General features: G+C 36.0%; 2 protein-coding genes across 4 annotated transcripts in view; one reads left to right on the top strand and one right to left on the bottom strand.

The window, feature by feature from the left end:
• The window catches only part of LOC113812698 (carbohydrate sulfotransferase 10), a 6,706-nt gene extending 4,252 nt beyond the window's left edge, over window positions 1-2,454 (top strand). The window contains exons 2-6 of the mRNA XM_027364619.2: window positions 140-301; window positions 534-644; window positions 812-936; window positions 1,114-1,321; window positions 1,490-2,454. Coding sequence (XP_027220420.2) covers window positions 140-301; window positions 534-644; window positions 812-936; window positions 1,114-1,321; window positions 1,490-1,801 — 918 coding nt within the window. The 3' untranslated portion in view covers window positions 1,802-2,454. The remainder of the gene's footprint in view (window positions 1-139; window positions 302-533; window positions 645-811; window positions 937-1,113; window positions 1,322-1,489) is intronic.
• A 2,626-nt stretch (window positions 2,455-5,080) lies between these two features.
• LOC113812699 (kelch domain-containing protein 3) overlaps window positions 5,081-17,500 on the bottom strand; it is a 13,428-nt gene continuing 1,008 nt past the window's right edge. For all 3 annotated transcript variants that reach the window (XM_027364623.2, XM_027364622.2, XM_027364621.2), the window contains exons 2-9: window positions 12,552-12,707; window positions 11,623-11,781; window positions 10,438-10,625; window positions 9,571-9,787; window positions 7,747-7,833; window positions 7,510-7,618; window positions 7,304-7,407; window positions 5,081-6,330 (exon numbers count right to left, since the gene is read on the bottom strand). In XM_027364623.2, coding sequence (XP_027220424.1) covers window positions 6,188-6,330; window positions 7,304-7,407; window positions 7,510-7,618; window positions 7,747-7,833; window positions 9,571-9,787; window positions 10,438-10,625; window positions 11,623-11,781; window positions 12,552-12,702 — 1,158 coding nt within the window. In that variant the 5' untranslated portion in view covers window positions 12,703-12,707 and the 3' untranslated portion in view covers window positions 5,081-6,187. The remainder of the gene's footprint in view (window positions 6,331-7,303; window positions 7,408-7,509; window positions 7,619-7,746; window positions 7,834-9,570; window positions 9,788-10,437; window positions 10,626-11,622; window positions 11,782-12,551; window positions 12,708-17,500) is intronic.

Here is a 17,500-nt window from a genome sequence, read left to right as displayed (position 1 = left end):
CAAATATATTTTTATCAGTCTTGGTACTTCCTTTTCTCTTATCCCCCACTCTGTGTGTCTATCTCTCCCTCCCCTCTCCCAAATCCGGATAAACTTTAATATTTTAATAATCCGCCTGACCTTTGCTTTACACCTGCAGGCCCGGGAGCTGGTTGAAGAGGGCATGGAGATCCAGAAAGCGCGAGTGGCTCGTCTGGCGGACACCTGCAACAGCCATCCAGACCTTTTCATCCGCCAGTACGTGAGCCTCGTCTGGGACACCTCCAGGTCGCCTCCGCTTGTCTACTGCCCCATTTATAAGGTGAGCGTCTCTTCCAGGCTTGGTTTGAGCGACGTGGATTCCAAGTGTCGAGGGAACCCGGTCTAGATATAAGCCCATTCCTTTGTCAGATGCTTAAACGGTTTTGAAATCTAGTTGAAAAAGTCAGGAATAATTATTAGTTGGTCAGTCTTACTTAGCCTGCTCTGTGACTCAACTAAGACATGCTAAAACAGTCTCATCCACAACATATTTCAAGCCTTAAATCTTCCAGGTTGCGTCAACCACGTGGATGGTCTATTTCCAACGCCTGGCCCACGTGAATGATGACAACCATGCCTTGGACAAGTACAAAAAGGCAGGAAAGGAAAGGAAGAAGTACATGGTAAGTTGGAAGATCTGTTGAAGTACAGTGCTGGAAACAGATAATCAAAATGTATTTCATGAGAATAGGTTTGATTAGCCAAAGGAACACGTTATAAAAGGCTTAAACGTTGGCTCTGGTGCAGAATGTATCTTTTATCGAGTCTGAAGTGGAGGGCTTCTTTCCAGCCTCGGTTTGGAGGAGGACACCGCCGAGTGTTTGAGGAATACAAAGCTCCAAGCACATCCAGAGAGAAGAACCAAGTCTTCCAGTCATCCTTGCGATTTCTAGTTGTCCGTCATCCCTTTACCAGGTGGGAATATAGCAATGCTCATAGAATATAGCAATGTGCCCTTATAACCCCTTGGAATTAGATGTCCATATATGCGCCCCATGTGTAAGCACGCGCATTAAGGCCACACAAACACACACGATTCATTCTATGAGACTCACCCAGCGCGTTTTTTTTTTTTTTTTTTTTTTTCCACAGATTACTCTCCGCGTATAGGGACAAGATCGAGCGGCCGAATCCCAAACCGTTTGCACCGTATTTTGAGGACCTTCAGCGTGCTATAATTCTCAAGTACAGACCGCCAGACAGCAACATTACAGCTACTACGCCTACTTTCCCAGAGTTTGTCGATTACATTATTGATTTCACAGCCAATCTGACAACCGCACAGGAATGGGATGAAAATGTAAGTTTATATATTGAAAAAAGAAATCAAATGTGACCTCCGTTGTGCATTTTAGGCCCCTTTAGTCTATTCCTTGTTATATATCGGTACAGGTTACAGACCTTACTGTTTCTTTTCAGTTCAAGAACCATAAGCCTCTACAATTTCCTTTGCTTTCTAATATTCCAGGTTGTATGCTGGACGCCTTACTGGGTGCAGTGTGGCGTGTGTTCTTCGGATTACCAAGTGGTCATCAAACTCGAAACCATGACGGAAGACGAGCAGTTTCTCGCCCAAATTGCCAACTTGAAAGAAATCCAAAATGTGTTTGAATGGAGGAATCACAAGAAGTTTTCTAAGTCGTCGAAGGAAGTTTTACCTGTTTATTATAAAAGTCTTACCAAGAAACAGATTCTTCTGCTATATGAAAGATTTAAAATTGACTTTGAGCTGTTTGGATACACGGTAGAAGAATATTTAGATTATAGTGATCAAAAATAGATTTGTGACTTTTATAGAATAGTATAGATGTTTAGTCATGCAGATTACTCTCCGCCATTTTGTCATTTTGTATAACAGGAATTCTGTTTCACCATCTCTGAATATTGAAGAATAGGTTGCTGCAATTCTTTGAAGGTGCAACTTTTCACACAACTATCAGATCTTTATTTCTATGTTTTTGCAACTTCTAAATGTACAATCTTTCTCAGTATGTTAAAACATATTTTGGACACCAGGAACATGAAAGAAACATTATGTCTACCCAGGGTATTTATGCAAATTATACAAAGGAGGCATTTTAAAAAGAATCAGTCATAGAGAAAAGAAAGCAAGAAAGACACGACCTCATAGCAATGTAAAACTCAAGCCCCAATGTCCTATCTTTGCCAATTTCCGTCTTGTAAATGCTAGAGGCAGGAATAAAGCGACCTATTTTTCATTACCTTGTTAGTTCATTTTTTTTAGTTTATTTATTTATTTTTTATTATTTTTTTTTTGTATCATCCACATCTCAGGGAAAACAATTACGTTTTCCCTCTTAATCGTCATCCCATTCTCCTTATTTATAAAACTTGTTATTATCATATGTAACTTAAGATCACACCATTAACTGCTCAAATGATATCACACGTATAATAAAATTTTCTCTATTTTTTTCTTTTTTACTCTTTCAAGATATGGGATCAGCTGGAAAATAATTAAACAACGAGAAAGGAATCTGACAATTATCACTCATCACAAGCCTGTTACAACTTGAACAGAAAATGAGAAGAAACCATTTGGAAATGAATAAGAACTTTTATTGGCTTTAGGTAATAGCAACGCGGAACTGCTACGTTAGGTCAGTTCAGTTCAGTGTCCCATGGAGACCTGATCTGCACCTTCCTTTTACCTTCATTGAGCTGATGCGAGTACTACCTCGACGCTACGATATGGTTCTCCAAGAGTGGGGGTTGGAACATCACCAGGGAGCAGTAGTGAGTGTGAGGGGGCTGCATTCCCTTCAGACCACAGAAAAGAGAAAAAAGAAAAGAAAAACAATATATATATTGTGTATGTGTATCTGTGTGCATACATATGTATACATACATACATACACACCTATCCAAACACACACACAATATATATATATATATATATATATATATATATATATATATATATATATATATATATATATGTATATATATATATATAATATATATATATATATATATATATATATATATATATATATATATATATATATATATGTATATATGGTTTATATAAAATCTCTAATATAGCCTTTGTCTGCGTGCTTCATGTCTGGTTTCACGCATAGTGAGATTATTTTTGTATCTGAGAGTGGCTACCTCAGACTCAAACCTGTAAGTCGGACAACCTCAATAAAATATATGGAGGCCGCCGCAGTTAGCACATCTGTTTGTGCAGGGCAATTTGATCGGTTACGACGGGTTGGTCACGTAGGAGGAATCGGTCTGTGGCAGTGTTTGACAGGATGTCCAAAGCGCCAACAGTTTTGACATTGACGGGGAGGAGGTTGGCATGGTCGAATAGGCAGTGATTAGCCAGCCATGTTGATACGAAAGGGGTTATGTGTACGGAAAGTAATTTTAGCAGTGTTGGTGGGTTAGTTTCGATGACCTCTAGGAGGAATGCAGTAGCAATGTACTGACATCACATCATGGTCTTTGAGGCAGCCAAGTAAGTATTCTCCACAATCTGACCAATCGATATCCATATGACATTTTGCTGAGATACACAGTTCCGGTACAAGTATTAATGGGTGGATGAGGTTTTACAGGAATAGGGTTGCAAGAGAGATCAGTTAGAATTGATAATGCTATAGCTTGTTTCAAATGTAACTGTAACGAGAGGGGAACGAGAGGGTCGGGTACGGTAGAGGAGCCTGATTAAGGAGCTGGAGGGGGGATCAAGAAAAGTCGGTCCCATTTGGCTGGGCTAAATAGGGTATTTAAGATATTAGTAGAGTTGTGGATGGTAGAAGGACGGGGACGTGTGGAAGAGGGAGTATTGTCGAGGGTGTAGTATTACGGAGAGACAAAGAATAAGGCTGTAAGGTAGTAATAAGGGAAGATGAGGTGATTGGTGAAGAAGGTTATGGGGGTAGAGATGTTGGTGTTCAAGCAGTAGGGACAGTAGGTCTCGACTTGGGTGGATAATGCACTAGTTGCCATTGAGGAGTGGGTAGTAGTTGTAGTGTTCAGAGTCGTGGTCAAAGGAGAGCCTGGGGTCGGGAAGCCAGGAGAGTTTGAATCGGTGGGGTGTATTGGGCACACTCGCCTTTCGCATTCCTGCATCATGTCATGCTCTAACCCAACCCAGTGTTCCCTATGAAATGTTGCCCTGTCCACGCTTTACTGCAGCCTGTACCTCTGCTTTCCCTCACCTTTCCTCTCTACACCGACCTCTCAACCTGGCAGACATCTTTACAGAATCCCACACTTTCTGCTTTGAAAACTGATTCCCTTCCTCAGATGCAGACATCTTCTTCACCTTATCTAATCCCCTCTTGTTTATTCCTATCTTAACCCATTCACTCATCTCCTCCACTTCTACCTATCTTTATACATTTTTCCAATATCATTTTGTTGTACAACAGTACTGACATTACATTTCAAATAATCTTTATCTCTTCGTTTTTTATAACAATACTTCATTAAGCTATGGAATCAATTGGAAAATAATTAAACAATGTATATGTATATCCTCTGAACTTGGCGTCTCGCTGATTGCCTAAAATTATCTGCTGTATTGACATTCTCTACTTGAGGATGTGGGCTTCTACTTTGCTACTTCATTAACTCTGTGGATCCTGAAACTTCTGAAATCTGGAAAATATAACTTAAACCTGAGTGAGCCTCTTCAACATAGACTATATTTACTAAGGGACAGTCACACAAGCGGGGACACATCAACAGGCAACTGTAAGCGTGACATCGCAGGCAAGAATATTAGGAAACTACTTGTAACAGAGTAGCCTGTCTATCCCGGACATCATCTCTTTTCGTGTCTGCCCGTGTGCCCAATGATCATGCCCATTTGTGTCAACAGGCCTTAAGGGCTGAAATGGTGTTACAACATTTAAAGTATCATCTGTTCTCCCATCTATCAAACTTACGAAAGCCGACATATATTTGTCAAAAACACTTAATGCCTTCCTTGCAGAAAGTTCTTCCATAAAGAATTTGTTTCCTAGAAAATGTTTAAAAAACATAAATTCTTAATATGCACTCAATAATTGTACACAAAATGTTGCTGTTATACTTTTATTTATAAAGACAAAATATAAATACATCATACTTGAATACATGTTTATAGTACGAAAATCCAGCAACGGAAAAAAAATATCTGGCATGAAACACCATCAAATTACAACTGAAGAGAAGATGGGAAAAAAACACCTGGAAATCAAGCATTTAATAGATGTTACACCATAAAAGATGCCTCCAGATATGCATATTCTTGAAAATATTGTGTTTTTCCAGTAACAATAAGTTGCATTTGTTGATACAAACTCACTAATTGGAATACAGAGAGAAACAAAAGAAGACTCATCATTATCAATTCCAATTTGATATTTCCTTTTATTCTATATCACACTGGTTCGAAATACCTTTATTGTACAATAAAAGAACACCAAAGAAAAACGTTTTCTGCTTCTACATATTTTATTATTATAAATATATTTAGTGAGACCTGGCCATCTGTAGGATCTTCTCACACTGCAAACATTCATCATCCATAGGTGACACTCCATAAACCATGACACATCATGTTCTTTAAGGTACCAAGAGAAAAATAATGAGAATGATAATAATGAAAAACAAAGAGAAAAAGTATGCATTTCTTGAATGGAAATACAACAGTACCTCTATGCCTTTCAAACCTTTTTATCTTTTAATTAAGAATTTGTGAAAACTCACAAATCACCAATATACTTTATATTGTCAACAACTACAGTTTTTAACTAGCATCTCAACAGGTACAAAATAGCTATATAATTTATATTTCAAAACAATATGTAGATACAAGCCTCAACCATAACTTGATTTTCTGAAATACAGGAGAATACTGTATTCACAAATGGTGCAGTATGAAAAGGAGCAAGCATTTTTTTTGCATGAAAAGCTTAGACTGGTGCTTGAAGTTGCGACTATGGTTGCTGGATGGCCTCTCACCAATCCACAGTTTACCAAATCATACAGATATGAAAGCCACAGAGGTGTAGTCACGCAACAAAAGTACAGCATCTTTGCTTAGTTTCAATTTTGTATGGTATCAATACTACAGCAAGGGCAAAGAGAGTTTGTGTACAAAATGCAAGAACTTCTGCCTGGTGGTATATTTTCATCCAGCAGCTCAACCAGTGTGATTCAGAGGTCGAGTGATATTATTGGGCATCTGCATAAAGTTGAGGAGCATGTGCAATTCCCGAGGCAACCAAGTTGTGTCCAGCTTCAACTTCTGTACTTCAAGCAGGCATAAGGTTTTCAGGCTTGGTTCTGAAAGTAGAACAATGGTTATTGGTGTGGGAGTTCATACAAATAATAAATGGCTCTTTTTCACAAGATATCATCTCATTAGGTATCCAAAATTAGGAACACAAATGCAGTAAAGAGGAAAAACAAACAGCAACAATAAGAAATTCAATTAGATAATATTGACAAATTTGAACTCATCAGTAACAGAATTCCTAAAATAAAAAGGGTAGGCTTAGCAAGGGAGCTTTATCAGATATAAATATGACCACATATGCAATATGCTAACAAATTCAGACTTCTATTGGTCACCACAGACCATTTTTTTGTGTAATGTGTTAGAGAGATTTTTAAAATGTTTCTTTTCCCACACCTAACAGTATATATGGACTTACAAATACCTGGGCTTACAAAATGCAGCAGAAATGTATGATCTCCATGAAGCAGCTGCAGATTTTCTAATATGCCAATTCACTACAATGCCGTAACTATTTCTTTGAGGGGAATGGAATCCAAAGGTTGAGAGCAGAGTTGGCAAGTCTTCAAGGATATTCTTGGAGGTTAAAGGAGGTTCTCTACAATGCAGGCATCCCACATCATCCAAAAATGCCATTTTAGGCCATCTTTTGTATATATGATCATGCTAAGTATAATAATGGTAATTCTAACTAGGTATAAGATCCTCCTTACCTTTACTTTACCATAAGAACTATTCATCAGCAAGATTTTTACAAAAACAGTATATAACTAGTTTTAAAAACCTGTTATGCAGTGACAAAAATTACCGCCAATTAACAGAATGATCTTTGTACAATATGGAATATACAATGCAAAGCCATTTTGCCCCTCTATCCATACATCACTTGCTACTACTTAGCACTATTCAAGTAATAAAAAATACACCAACAAAAATTCAAATAAATTTCGAGAGAATACCAAACCAATTTTTTCACTATTTCATTCCTGAAAAAAGTCTCTAATCCCAGAAGATACTCACCAAAGTCAAGCACGTGAAGATCATTATGGTCTTTAAGTCGTCGGTCAGTTTGTTCCTCTCCATTTGGATCCTCCTCAAGTATCTCATCGTAATTTTCTTTTGGACTGGAAAAATGAGAGAGAAAATAATACTTGTTCTCAATATTCAAGTACATTTTCAAATAACGCTTTATATGCATCCCTAAGGACCACGTATAGTTTAGCTACCTTGTGCCTCCAAAGAGAAACATTTTGGATCCCACGACACAGCAGGATTGTCTCCTCCTCGGGCATGGGCCTTGTCCTAGTGGTTTCACCTCTTCCCACACATGTAAAACTGTAAGGTAATTTGTAATATCAGTCATAATCCTATGGATCTCCTTAACACTTTAAAAAACAAGGCTTTTTATTTATCATTTTAGGAAATGCTTAGTAGTTACAAAAAGACTACTCCATACTTCTTACCTGGGTCAAATCTGTGCAGGTCATTGAAATGCAAACACTTTCTACTGTTAAAGCCACCAAAGACGTATATTTGCCCTCTATAAACAACTGAAACAGAAATAAATCATAAATTAAAAATCTGGTTAGATACCTTTAGCACTCTCAATATCTATCATAATCCCATACAAATATGAAATTCATAAGTATGTTGCATTTCTACATTCAATATATGATGTATCACTGAACTATGCTGCCTTTAAGCTTTGAGCGAAATCCTCTTTGGCTGAAATATTTCCATGTATTAACCCTTATGATCCAGATGATGTAATCATCACATCAAGAAAAAATTTGGCTTGAGGGGCGGGTCAAGTAAACATGCCGTCATGGGAAAATTCGGCTGTGGGCTGGGGTGATGCGAACTTGCTGAAATGAGCATTTCAGCACGAACTTGCCGTCATGAGCAGAAAAGACTCACCATGAGTGCACAAACCTCTTGGAGTGTGATTTGACTCATTTGGCACTTAGAAGGGGAATTTAGCATTATTTCCATCGATAAATGAATGTTGAATGTAACGTGTGTAAGGCATGACTGGAAGAACACCAGCTCCAGGGAGGATGCACCATATTCCTGGCCACTGTGACTGGTGGTGCAGATTGTATTACGGATAATTGAAAATTACAAAAAAATAAAATATATATCAAGTTATTTACTACATAGAGAGATGAGATGGAGTCTGTGCAATGAAAATAAGCTATTAACATCTGCATAAAGCAAATCAAAAGACAAATATGGACACTGGAAAATGGCAAAAGGCCAAAAAAAAGTTTACACAAAATAACTTTGAAAAGGGGAGGTGCAGAGTCTTGTCACCGCTCATGGATGTTTGCGCGCACCGCACGCCCAGGATATTGGCTACCTACATAAACCACTGCCCGTATTTTTTGCACCATGATTTCCATGACAAAACTGGATCCAACGAGTTAAAGGAACAATCTGCTGTATGTATATATTCTTTAAAGTCAAAATTACATCAAGATAACCTTAATATTTCTCTATCACATAAAAATTCAATTATAGAGATATCATTCGTAACTCCCAAATGGGAGAACAGTCATAAATAAAAATCAAACACAAAAGCCATATCAATCGCATTTGCGCAAGAGGATGACCAAAATTTATGAACTGTAATCTATTTTCAAGGATAAATTCCTTAAAATCTGCAGATAGTTACCTTCAGCAGCAATCAACTTTTCATCATAATACTACTGCATATACTACTTATCACATATCAGGTTTCACACATGGAATGATAAGATAAATATGAAATGAGAAAAAAATAAAACAAAAAAACATTGCTGGTCTGTTTTCCGCAAAGGGGTCTCAAAGATTAAGTATTGTTAGAAAGAAGTAAATTTGATCCTTCACTACCTAGGTTATGAATTGAAAGTTACGACTAATCAAAATAATTCAATCAATTTGGCTTTAATATGCAGGCAAAGTATGGGGGAAAAATTATATTCTATAGTATACAAAATGTGAAGGTCACGGGGCAGAGATCTTTAAGCTGTTGGTGGGGGGAAAAAATTATATACATAATATGAAACTTAAATCTTAAGCATTTAACTACAGATATTCTTGCTCCTAATAATTATTTACAATTCTTAAAACATACAAATTATATAAAACTTGGAAAAAAAAAAAAAACTTAAGTAGCTCACCCAAATTTATCATTTGCACAAACCAGGTGTGTTTCCTTCACTATAACTTCATCAAAAGAGCATCCAATTCAATTTCTTCTTTCAAAACACACAAAAAACACAAAAATGAAAACTCAATATACAAACATGCTGAATGAGATCTTCTGCCTATGGGTATCATGCCAGAACAGGGTATAATGCTCCAGCGGTTTGTGACAGTGTCCAGGGCATACAGATCAGCTCCGTATTCTTCGTGTTCGGGCGAGTCGTACCATCCGCTAGCCACCTCTCTGCCTCCCCACACATACATGATGCCATCAACACCAGTCGCTGTGTGGAAGTCTCTGTATACCGGGGCTGGACCCTGGTTAAGGAGGATTACATGACTTTGTGAACCATAAATATATATACAAACAGCTTATTACTAAATAAAAACAAGTGTAAATTTTTGTTTGAAATAGGGACTGGGCTGATAAGGCTATATAGACAATAAACATATTCTAAAATCATGGAATAAACAGAGTTTAGGACCCTCATCCTTTTAGATCTCCGAGTCACTTACTTGTGGTTAGCATTCATTCTTTAAGATCACATATACATCAATGAGTATATAATTTCCATTAAGGATCAATGCAAGACAATCAGATAATACCAATTTAAAATAGTTGTCAAAGTTATATTTGGTTTCAGGGGTATATCAATATATAGCACTCATATTGATTGACATAGCACTTTAATACATATATGAGGGCTATCAAAAAACCCACAAATTACCATTTTTTACAAACACCAAGACAATATGTACAAGTAAAAGGAGCCTCAAGCAGACAGTCTTGTACCATACTCTCTTCCATATATAAACTACCATATTCCATATTATCTTCTATATATAAACCACCATTTCTTACCACATGTCAAGATGAACATAAAGTCAAGAAGAACGTGAAGGAGAGAAGAACAGTGGAAAGCAAGACAAGAAAAAGAGACAAAGCAACATTAGATTCAAGTACTTACTGTGGCCTTGATGTAGGACCAGGTCATCGTTCTTAAATTCAAAGTGTGAACGTCCTGAGTGTATGATTCTACGTATTCTAAGTAACCAGAGAAGATATACATATGATCGTTTATAATACAGGCAGAGTGGCCATCCCTGGCTTCTGGGATATGCCCGTGGACTTTAGGAACGGACCATTCATGAGTATCTGAAAAAAGAGAGAATATATTGATAAAAAAATATTTGATAACTGAGTATCTTTCAATTCTGTTTCCATTATCCAGATACATATACAATGATCATTCAAGCTTACTGCAGAATAAATAAATTTAAACTAATTAGAAAATTATTTGGAACCATATCCATCCTGTCATTAAATCTGTCAAAGAAACTAAAAGTGTAATACAGTGTAAATGAAGATATACACAGATGCTTTGGATAAAAAATTCAACGTTACGAGAGTGCAAGAAAACTCATGCCAGTATTAATTTTTTTCTTTGGTCTGAGGGCTATGAAGAGACAACACGTCCTTCCAAGTTACCAAGTCATGTGTCCAAAATGAACAAGAAATTCTGAACAAAGCATTAGTCTTAAAAATATAATCTCCTACACTTTTGAATTCAGTACTTATGTGTGCTAAAATGCAAACCACCAGTATATATAGTAGTACATTTTTCTATACATCAGTTAAATTTAGTATTTTTGAGAGGATAATTCACTAGTAAAATCATAGAATGTAAACTTGAAATTTATCTGCCTTACTTTAGTATACCTAATACATTCATATACTCTTTCTGTATAACATAAAATGCTACATGGGATATATACATATTAAAATAATAAATAAAAATCACAGAATATACAAAGATGATACATATACTACCTAATACTACATTTATAAGTGAAATTTACAGTAAACATTGATGAGCTTTCCTCAGTCCTGAATATCATATTTACACAAAATAAATATATTGACATAGATATAACAGACAGCAGTTTATTATCTTGGGTGTTATGAGAAATTTAGTTAATTAGCAAAAGAATATTGTATGTCATTGAGAAGATTAAGTGATTTTAACAACTTATTTCAATCTAAAAGTCACTAGTTATTTCTTTAAGACATAATAATGATAATACAATGACAAGAGATGAACACACTAGACTTGTAAGCATATGCACCTGTTCGAAAAATTTTACCTACTTACTTGTATCAAAACAATAAAGAATGTTACAAGCAGAAACGTCATTTCTGCCACCCCATACATATACAAGATGGCCAAAGGCTACAGCTGTATGACCATATCTTTGGAACGGCACAAACTCTCGCTCTTGTTTTATATCTATAGCTTTCCATCTGTAGGTCACTGGAAAAGAAGACAAATATGAGAACACGGATCTACAAATGAATACCTCTCTCCCAAAAATCTGTATGCATACCCAATACCTGTCTAATTATGAATATACAAAATTAAATAAGAAATTAAGAAAATTTACAAGCCTTATTAATACCAATTTTTAAAAACAATTATCATCATTTTTAAAATCTTTCCTATCATGATATGTGGAAGTGAAACAGCCATAGCGACATTATTTTGCCACAAAATTTTGTTAATATAAGCACCATTAACGTAATGTTGCTGAGAAAATGTAGCCTTCACTGTGGTCGTGTTTTTCAACATTCCCTGAGCTTTCAAAGAAATTTCTTTTCTAATAATGTTACCAATACCAATACTGTCATCATTATTATAAAGACGTGACCAATTGCAATATAAAATCAAAGACAATATGTCCAAAAATTAAGGAAAAGAGAAAATAGGTGAGATCGGTAGTCCTTATACCTGGCTCACTGGCAACTTAAGTTCTTGTGCACATGTAAAGACAATTAAATATCTAAACTCACAATGGGTATGGCATGTGCAAAGATGCCATCCCTAGCAGCATCAGATTATGTTCCTAAAATTATTGAAGTGAACTATACCTTGTCATCAAATACACAAATACTCAATTCATAACTAAAGGGAACATTACTGTCACAAAAAATTATGTATAATATTAATAAACAATTAGATACAATATTAAGAATTACATGCACACATAAAAAGAAAAAAAGGTTGTTCAATTTGTCAAAGCTTACCTGTGTTCAATACATGGACATCCATATTTCTAATTGTGCGGTAGTTTTCACCGGTGCAGTAGCCCCCGAAAGAATATATTCTATCTCCCACAGCGACCGCAGCATGATTCACACGCTGCGGGCCTCCTTCTAGCTCCACAGTCCACAGCATACTGCCTGAAAAGTCAAAGCACAATTTTAAAATCATGAGCAAAATAAATACATGAGAATTTTATGATTTGGACATAGAGAGATGGGAATGACTGAATGTCTCTATTTACGTCCTGGCAGAAAAGCCTACTTTCTACAAATAACTGAGTTATAGATAAAATTTTGTATAAGAGAGTACCATATACACACGTAAATACATTCCCTTATTAGCATAGACTAGAATCAGGAAAGCCGGAGGGTGTGAAATCTATGTCTTAATTTCTCCCAAATCGAGTATCAGGATTTCAAAGTTATCCTTTCATTGTAATTTAATCACTTGTTGATCAAAGAAAATACATGTAAGGATTATATAGCCTGCATATTCCCTGAGATAATTAACCAGAGAATTTAGTAATGGGAGTCTTAAAATGTCATTATGCAATATGTGCCATTAAACGAAGCAAAGAGAAAATTGTTTGTCTGGTTAAATATAATTTTAGCGGTTATTTATTTATTCTTTATAACATTAGGGAAACAACACACACACACACACAAAATACTAATACTAATACTAATAAAAAAGAGAGAGAGAGAGAGAGAGAGAGAGAAGAGAGAGAGAGAGAGAGAGAGAGAGAGAGAGAGAGAGAGAGAGAGAGAGAGAGAGAGAGAGAGAGAGAGAGAGAGAGAGAGAGAAAGAGAGAAAGAGAGAAAGAGAGAGAGAGAGAGAGAGAGAGAAAGAGAAAGAGAGAGAGAGAGAGAGAGAGAGAGAGAGAGAGAGAGAGTGAGTGAGAAAGAGAGAGAGAGAGAGAGAGAGAGAGAGAGAGAGAGAGAGAGAGAGAGAAAGAAAGAAAGAAAGAAAGAAAGAAAGAAAGAAAGAAAGAAAGAAAGAAAGAAAGAAAGAAAGAAAGAAAGAAAGAAAGAAAGAAAGAAAGAAAGAAAGAAAGAGAGAGAGAGAGAGAGAAAGAGAGAGAGAGAAAGAGAGAGAGACACAGAGAGAGAGAAAGAGAGAGAGAGAGAAAGAGAGAGAGAGAGAAAGAGAGAGAGAGAGAAAGAGAGAAAGAGAGAAAGAGAGAAAGAGAGAGAGAAAGAGAGAAAGGGAGAAAGAGAGAGAGAAAGAGAGAGAGAGAGAGAGAGAGAGAGAGAGAGAGAGAGAGAGAGAGAGAGAAAAGAGAAAGAGAGAAACTGTATTTCTTGCCACATAAGACAGGTTTTCTATTTCTACAAAAAACACATCAAAAACTGATCTTGCACTTTATGAAAGTAAGATGTGTTTGGGGAGAGGTTTGTACAACATAACGAATGTCTGGGACTTTGTATGATGCACCTCTTTGACCATGTTTTGTTCTCAGACATATATTGGATATAGGGTTAAAAGGTTATTTCAATGTATATTCATACCCTCCTGCATCATTAGAGCCATAAATCTTTAAAAGCACTGATGAAAGTTGTGAAACCGAATTTAACTGATCAGCAGATAAACGTAGCTGAGGACATTTCGTCCCCAACACCCCTGGTCATTCGCTTTACCAGATGGAACTCATTTGATGCGAGTGCCAGCTATCCTGAGGGAAACTTCAGAGGGAACATTGTGAAACCGTCTTTAGCTGATCAGCAGATAGACGTAGACAAAAAATCAACGATGATTGTTTCCCCCATTCATTTCCAAAGTAAATCTCATATTTCTTTATTCTACAAGCATTCTAACAGTTTGCAAACATTTCCCTTTTTGCAAGATATTGAGTACTTTGTAATATTGTACATCTATAATTTCTGAACTCTGAAATACAATATGAATCCGAAGTTCATAATATAGTTTTCATCATAGTGTACCTCAAGCTAATTCTTGTACTATCCTGATAAGCATAAACATCTCTTTAAGTTCAACAATTCGTAAAATACCTACTTCCTCAGAAAAGATATAATTAAAGCCTAAAATAATACAAGAGGATATCTCCATGGTTATTGTTTTGGGCTGTAAATTTTGACAAGTGTGTCAATCACTGACTAGGACCCATCAGTATGTTTAGTTTCAATATCCTATGAAATCTAGAACCGAGGTTGTTTATACTACTAGTGACATATGTATATATTGTACACTAATAAAATCCATATATCACCAAAATTCAACCAAGTAAGAGAAATGGTGCTCTAGAGGAACTAGCTGTCAACTCACTGCCTCTATCTCTGAACACTGATAAGTAATACAGCATCTCTGAAGCAACCTATCATAACTAGATTATAAAGGTAAGGCCTTACTAGCCAACATAATGAATGTTAATTAAACTTTTTAATAAGAATTTATACCATTTCACTGTCATTAAAATGTATGCACTATATGGGAAACAAATACTACAATAGCTTGCACTAACACTCAGATATAACTAACAAAATACATTTAAAATCTAAACTACCTTAAAAATAATCTTCAGGAAAAATATATAAAGATTATTTCTACAATCTTAATAAATCACCTAATGGAATATCTATTAGGACTTCAAAATTATTACAAATGAAGTCACCTCTTGACTTTTGTTAATATCTCATTTTTCCTATTTCTATATTACGTATATAAAGAATATTCTTGGTTCATATTGAACTGTCTTCATGTTGACAAATGGAGAAAAGATATGAATGAGAATGAATATATTCACAATACAAGAGATGTATTTCTGACCAAGATATATCGGAAACCAGTCAAATACATCTCTTGTATTGTTACGATATTCATTCTCATTCATACCCTTCTAACATTGTTTCATATTGTTCCTTTTAGTTTTTCACAAATGCTTAACATTTACAATTCTACTAACCAGTCATTATCATTTCTGCTAATATTTTTCCCTCTCACAGATGATATGTGAGACACAAATAACAATACTTTCAACGACATGAAAGTTTTATATAAACACACACACATTCCAGCACATAACAATGAACACCTACACCCACACACACCCATACTCCCCCCCCATACACACATATAATATTCCATCATCACCCTCTGCTTGTTAGTTATTTAGTCTTTATTCTTGAAGAGGACACATGGTTGAAGTCGTCAGTACAAGAAATAATCTGCAGACATGAATGGAAATGCCAGAAAGATCTGCTCAAAGGCTAAATACACTGTGTAAACAATATGGTTCCACACATCTGTCCATGGTCGAAACGGAAACTGTACCTCCCTGTGATAGTCCTCCTGTGTTTACATCACCAGAGGAAGCAGCCAATTCGCACCTACCACACCTGAGCCTGGTTGACCTAAAGTGACCTACATCTCCCCATCATGCAAGCCCTTTGAACTCACCCCCCTTTGTCTAAGCTGAAACAAACATCTCCCAAAGGATATGGTCATCAGACAAGACAGGAGAGCAGTTGGAGACGTGGCAGACGGAAGACAGTTGACTGTCTCACTCATCCTCGCACCGCCCTCGGCACCCAGGGCATGGGTCTCTCGTGGGGTCTTACATCGGAAGTGTGTGTCACTGTTTTAGACGCACTTTATATGAACAAAGGAGGTAATATTGAGCTTTGTTAAGATGTCAGGGTAGATTTATTTACTTTCTGCCATCTTGAGGCGGCACTATCTTGTCATCTGTTTTGAAATGCGCGCTCAAACTGATACCAAATGCCAATGAAATAAACTCCACCCTCAACTTATGCCATTGTTGGTGGGAATACTTGCCTATTGCTTTTAAAACCCAAGTATGTATATGTTGTGTGTTATTTTGACATTTATATGGTCTCCAAGGACTGTTAAGATTTGCACTTTATAGAAAGACACTTCCACATGTCTGACATCACTAAATATGGCTTGCCTGCCTTGGAAAGCGTTTTAAGCTGGGAACGGTACAGTTCTTGGCCTATCGGCAAGAATATTGCCCAAGCACTCCCCTGCTTAAAATGCCTTATGGGATTGTGGCCTTATTTTTAAAAATTTCAAATTATGTTTTGTAGCTATCTATATTATCTGGGTATGTTTTTCGTAGCCATTACCATTGCTTATACCTTTGTGTTTGTTTTCATATATCTAATCACGTACACTAGAATTGTTTGATACACATTATTTATTTCAAAAGTAACAACAGTAATGGTCCATTTCTTGAGTTTATTGCAATTCTCATAATTTTCCTTTCTATTTTTCCTTACCCATTTTACTAACCAATCATTAAACACAAGTTAAATTGTGATACTTCAACATGCAAACTTCTATTTCTGCATGTGTGAAAAAAAAAGTTTTAAATGTAGTAAATCATATATATGTGGGTTTTAATGTAACTCTAAATACTTATATTTGTTTATTAATCTCCTGAAGGGTAACACTATTTGTAAAAATAATTGCTAATAAATACATTTATTTTAGCACTTCAGACAGCTAAGCTCACTTTGACATTGTCAGTGCATTTCAGGAATCATTCTTGTTTTAAACATGTATATAGTACAAAATGCAGGATATAGTCTAGAACTTGATGATATCTGAATATTTCTTCTATATCACATATGTGTTAGGACAAAATTGTCACCAGAAATACGGTAGCTCTAAAAGCCTGGATATCAAAAATGCATATTCACATAATATTCAATCCAATTTGAGACCATAATATATGCATAGACAAATCGCCATTAATATTTTCTTCTTCCACTGTCAGGCGCAAGCAAGATTAATGATTGTAAAAATCCACACAAGGATCTTTTAAACCTAAGCAATGGTTGTTAAGAATGTGCAGAAGAACCATAACATATACTAGATGTCTGGGATAGCATGATACCGTCTCTTTCAGCTATATTACTGCAGTATTTGAGTCGTAATGAGATTCCGAGCA

Source organism: Penaeus vannamei, chromosome 10, assembly GCF_042767895.1.
Source record: "Penaeus vannamei isolate JL-2024 chromosome 10, ASM4276789v1, whole genome shotgun sequence".
Taxonomy (NCBI): Eukaryota; Metazoa; Arthropoda; class Malacostraca; order Decapoda; family Penaeidae; genus Penaeus; species Penaeus vannamei.
The sequence above is the reverse complement of the archived record's forward strand: the minus strand, read 5'-3'. Positions and strand labels throughout refer to the sequence as shown.